Source organism: Octodon degus, unplaced genomic scaffold (genome assembly GCF_000260255.1).
Source record: "Octodon degus isolate 3935 unplaced genomic scaffold, OctDeg1.0 scaffold00147, whole genome shotgun sequence".
Classification (NCBI taxonomy): domain Eukaryota; kingdom Metazoa; phylum Chordata; class Mammalia; order Rodentia; family Octodontidae; genus Octodon; species Octodon degus.
The window spans coordinates 743874-748692 of NW_004524723.1; the positions used below are offsets into that span (position 1 = coordinate 743874).

A 4819-nucleotide genomic window follows, 5' to 3' on the forward strand; every position below is an offset into this window, starting at 1 on the left:
TCACCGGACTTGGGCTAGGACTGGGTCTGGGGGCTCCCGGAACTCGGCAGAAAATCCTACTTGGCGGGCGGGGTGGGGGAGGCACTGCAGAGTGGTGGGTGGCGGCCCGCGGGGCTGGGAGAGGTTCCGGCCCACGCTGTGCCTGGGCTGGGACTGGTCCCGCTGGTGCAGGGTAGCAGGAAACTCTCCGCACACTCACCGGACCTGGGCTAGGCCATGAAATTCTTTAGTTGTTCTTTGTCATGGAAGTATTTCACTTCTCAGTTAAACTTGAAAGGGTTTTGCAAGGTATATCAGTCTGGATTGGAATTTGTTTTCTTGCAAGACTTGTAGTGCTTTGCTCCATGCTCTTCTTGACTTGATGGTTTGTGAAGAGAAATCTGCCATTATTGTAGCTATGACAATAAGAAATAAAAACTTTTTATTTCTTCATGACTAAATCTTTCACAGATTGTAATTTGCTCCTTGTCTTTGTCATTTCTTATAGCACTGACCTCTGACCTTTGGTGTAGAGTTTTTTTGCAGTTATAACCTTAACACCTACTGAAATTTAGGTGCAGATCTATTAAGTTTGAATTTATCCAGTTATGCATGGCCTGGGTCTAGCTGCTGTGTTCAGCTCCTTCGTGCTGCAGGATATGGAAGTGAATCTGTTGTGCCCCTGGCCCAGGGGGCACAGGGGTGTGCCAAAGCTCTCCCACACACTAGTTGGGCCTGGGCTTGGGTTGGATCTGGCAGTCCCAAGAGCATCACAGAAGTTCTCACTCACTCGGAGGACTTGGCGGTGGGGGCTCCAGACGATTGGAGGGATTCCTAGGTTGCGGTAGAGGGTCTCACCTATGTGGCATTTCTGAATTTTGGTCCGGCGAGGTCCTGTGGGCACAGAAAAGCCAGAAACTCTCCCACACATTCACTATGCCTGGGCTGGACTGGATGTCTAAAATGCATTTTCAATTAAAAATGTATAGTACATTGAAAGATTTAGTCATGAAGAAATAAAAAGTTTTACATTGTCATAGCTACAATCTTAGAAAGAATATACATATATATATATATATATATATATTTCATGTTAAATAAAACATAAACCAGTATCACAACAAATTAATATTGCTTAGGAAGTGCTTATGGTATGGATTTCTTTTCGAATTTTGCTCTGAACATTTTCTTTTTCTTATGTACTTAGTACACGGTGTACGGGTCTACAGGGTGTTAATACGTAGATCAGACTCATAGCAATCCTCTTGTTTACAGCTTCCCAAGCACTGAGATTACAGGGGCACACCACAACACACAGTCTCAATTGCTGTTGCAGCGTGCACCAGGTGCGTTGGCAGCCCAGGAGATCAAATCCTTGGGTTCTGTGTCTGCCTAAGCTGAACAATTCAAATATAACTATATTGAAAGGAGCAGTGAAAAGGCAATCTTAGATGGCATTTTTCTTTAATTTTAATACAATAATTAATCATCTAAAATTGTGTCAGTATCATGACTTTTCTCTCTTTTTACACTCTAATTTGAGCAAGTTCTATACTAGTCAAAACATATCTAGGATCTGACCTCCATTGATCTGTTTTGGATTGCAGGAATAGCACCTGAACAAGTTTTCATTTTGCTGTTATAGTTCCCTTCAAGTACTTCTCAAAAGAGTATCCATATATTTTTACCTATTTATCTTCTTTTCCAATTCACCCTTCATTAGGTGCATTTCATGAGGATGCAGATTTACTTTACAGTATTTATCATAAATGTTTGTTAACAAAAGTTTCTAAATGAATAACATATTCTGTAGAGTGGGAAAAATTTACTGGGAGAAAGAAAGTTTCTGTCTCAGAGGGACTCAAGAAAGCCTGGAAAGTAGGTAGGCCATCAACGCCACATCTCAAGGGTGTTTATTGAACAAAGTGAAATGGGCTTATGGTGTGAAGTAATAAGAATATAAGAATAGTTGCTTAGATAATAATGATCCAATGGCAAATCAAAGGGTGGGTATGAGATGTGACCAAACTATGGTCAACAAATAAGTATACAACTATCATAGCTGCTTGGGAGATATTGATTAAATGGTGATCAAACGGAGAAACAAGGCATAGAACAAGTGCACATGCAATGGACATAATTTTCGTGTTTAGATTAGGTCCTTCACCCCAAGGTGATTGATGCCCACTTAGAATACCAGTCACAGCCATTCTTCCCTTGGGGGAGCAGATGGTGAGTAGCTCTTCTTGTTCTTGAAGCCTGGCCTTCAGTGCATGCGCCTCCAGCCACAGTTCTCTGCATTGACCTCACAAGGGCCCAGCTCAGTCTGATTGCTGATAGAATTTCTACCTAACTTATCTGTCCACAATAGTCTATCTTTGGGCATTCTAAAACTAACAATGTGATATTGATCCTCAAATGTAATAGCAGTTTGTCATGCTGATTGTCTCTAATTAGAAGTCAATGTTTGACTTAAGATTAACATGACATTTTTTCAGTAAATGTAAAGAGTAAATTCTCTAAAGACTTTAAAGTACTTATTAGGATCATCTGAAAATTACCCTAGATCCAGCTTGATCTGCTTTATATCATTGAGAAAAAAAAGATATATGAACCTGAGCACTCTCATATGGATTATAATTGTACTTTCAGTGAAAATAAGAATTACTTATCAATGTAAAGAAAGACTGAACATATGGCAATTCTGACCACTTACCCTCTCTTTTAACAGCATGGTTCTAGTTGTAAAATAACATCATAATTAGTACTTCCTTCTGCCTCAATTCTGGCCCTAAGGACAAGTAGACGATTGTACATATGCAGAAAAATATCAAATAACTCCTTTTCAACACCTAAGGATCAAACATCTTCCAGTGTTTAAAAAATACAATCCAAAGGAGGAAAAGATTTCAAAATTGAGCTCCCCATGTCTGAAATGCAAAAAGAAAAAAAAAATGGGTTTTAAGATGAAGAAATTGAAATGGCAAACAAATACATAAAAAAAGTTCCAAAGAAGTTGGGAATCCTCTTTAACTTCTACTTCATTTCTATTTATACTCTCATGGCCTCCCTCACGTTGATTCCACTCCAGGGCAGCTGAATGCCAGCTGGCGAGAGAACAAAAGACAGAATTAGACCAGCTTGTGCACCCTTGAACTGATGCACAATGTCCTCTTCCCAGGGAGCTGGTGGACTTACCTCTGCAGGACACATATAAGCACACATTACAATTGGTCTCCTACATCCGCACCCCAGCAAGAGGGGTTGTTCCACTCCCTAGAATGAGCCAGCTCCCCATCATCTTGCACAGCTCCTTCTCCACCAGACTGAGCACACTCCACAACTGCAAATTTTGATTTCTCTGTAGTTGTTCCCAAGGCTTGGGAAGGCCCTGGCTAGAGCTCTGTTCTGGGCTTCATCCTACTGAGGACAGGGCTACCCAGACTGAGGGAATCAGGGAAATCACACTCTCCAAAGGATCAGAGAACAAGCAAATCTGAACACACACATGAGACCATAGCAGAGTTTATTAATGTGAGGCTCTAGAGAGGAGGAGTCAGAGAGGGAGGCATATCTGGGCTTGGGCTCCTAATTAGGGGGCCAGAGCTGGGGCTGAAGCCAGGCTGCGGTGTGCTGCTTGGGGAAGGCATGCTGGTTCCGCCCTTTTATTCTCCCTCTATGGTGTCTCGCAATACTGAGGAGATGTAGACAGCCGCTTCCTAATGATGACATGGCTCAGAGTGACCACAGTAAGAAGTACAAGAATTTCATGGTGGTTGTTATTGAACTGGAAAGTTTCCTGCAGACTCCTTTTCTTTTTCCAGGGTCTCTGCATTCAAGGACCTGAAGTCATAAACAGTTATAATGAACATCCAGGAATTGGTCCAAGGCCATGTCCTTGCAAGCACACTACTTCATGTAAGGGAATCCTGAGTGAAAGCCCAACAGATGTTTGTGTTTCTAAGGATCCATATTGCTCTCTCAGGAAATAGTAAGTGGAGGCCAGGCCTTGGGAAGAGGAGCCAGCACTGGACTTCAGAAGAAGTAAGTTGCTCACCCTGGCTGGGGACATGGATTCAGGTCCTGGATGGCGTCATTCAGACTGTGGCCACGTGTCTCAGGCAGCAGGAAACAGAGCGCCCCTGCCACAATTGGGGTGCTGCTGAAGATGAGCATAGGGGTGGCCATGTGGTAGTCACCCAGCAGAAGGACAAGTGGTGTGATGATGCCACCAGTCTTGGAGAAGAAGCTCACCAGCCCCATGCCTGTTGGCCTGGGGAGGTAGCACAAACTGAGCACACCTGGTCTTGCTCCCAGCTGGTTTCACCCAGAGACCCTATGGAAATCCCCATAGGCCTGTATGGGCTCCAGTCCCATTGATCCACCCAGTGCTCCTGTCCTGTGCTCCTTCATGCTCCTTTGTCTCCAGGCCTCCCTGTCTGCTATACTCCTACTCAAGTCTCACTTCTCAGCCAAAGGGTGCACCTCCCATCCTTCCTCTTCCCACCTGAATGTCCCTAATAATTCTGGCCATTAATTTTATTTTTTTCTTATCTCTTGTTTCATTTATTGTCTTTTTCTTTTTTTTCATTTTTCCCCATAATTTTATTGATAAACAAATAGCAATGAGACAGTTACAAATCAAATCGGTAGGACAGTTTCAATAATTAACACACTACGTACATTCTTCCTAGTGGTTAATTGCTGTACAAGATGCAGACTTGATATCCTATTTACAAACCCCATTAGAACAAATCATTCTATTCATTAAGAGAATGTAACTATATATCTATCCTAACCACTTTGAATACACAAATACAAAATGGACATTCATCTGTAT

General features: G+C 42.5%; 1 protein-coding gene across 1 annotated transcript in view; it reads right to left on the minus strand.

Moving 5' to 3' along the window:
- Window positions 1-3740: 3740 nt before the first annotated feature.
- Window positions 3741-4819, minus strand: part of LOC101580158 (solute carrier family 22 member 13) — a 24597-nt gene continuing 23518 nt past the window's right edge. Inside the window, exons 10-11 of the mRNA XM_023702202.1 lie at window positions 4037-4062; window positions 3741-3822 (exon numbers count right to left, since the gene is read on the minus strand). Of these exons, the coding sequence (XP_023557970.1) occupies window positions 3759-3822; window positions 4037-4062 (90 nt within the window). The 3' untranslated portion in view covers window positions 3741-3758. The remainder of the gene's footprint in view (window positions 3823-4036; window positions 4063-4819) is intronic.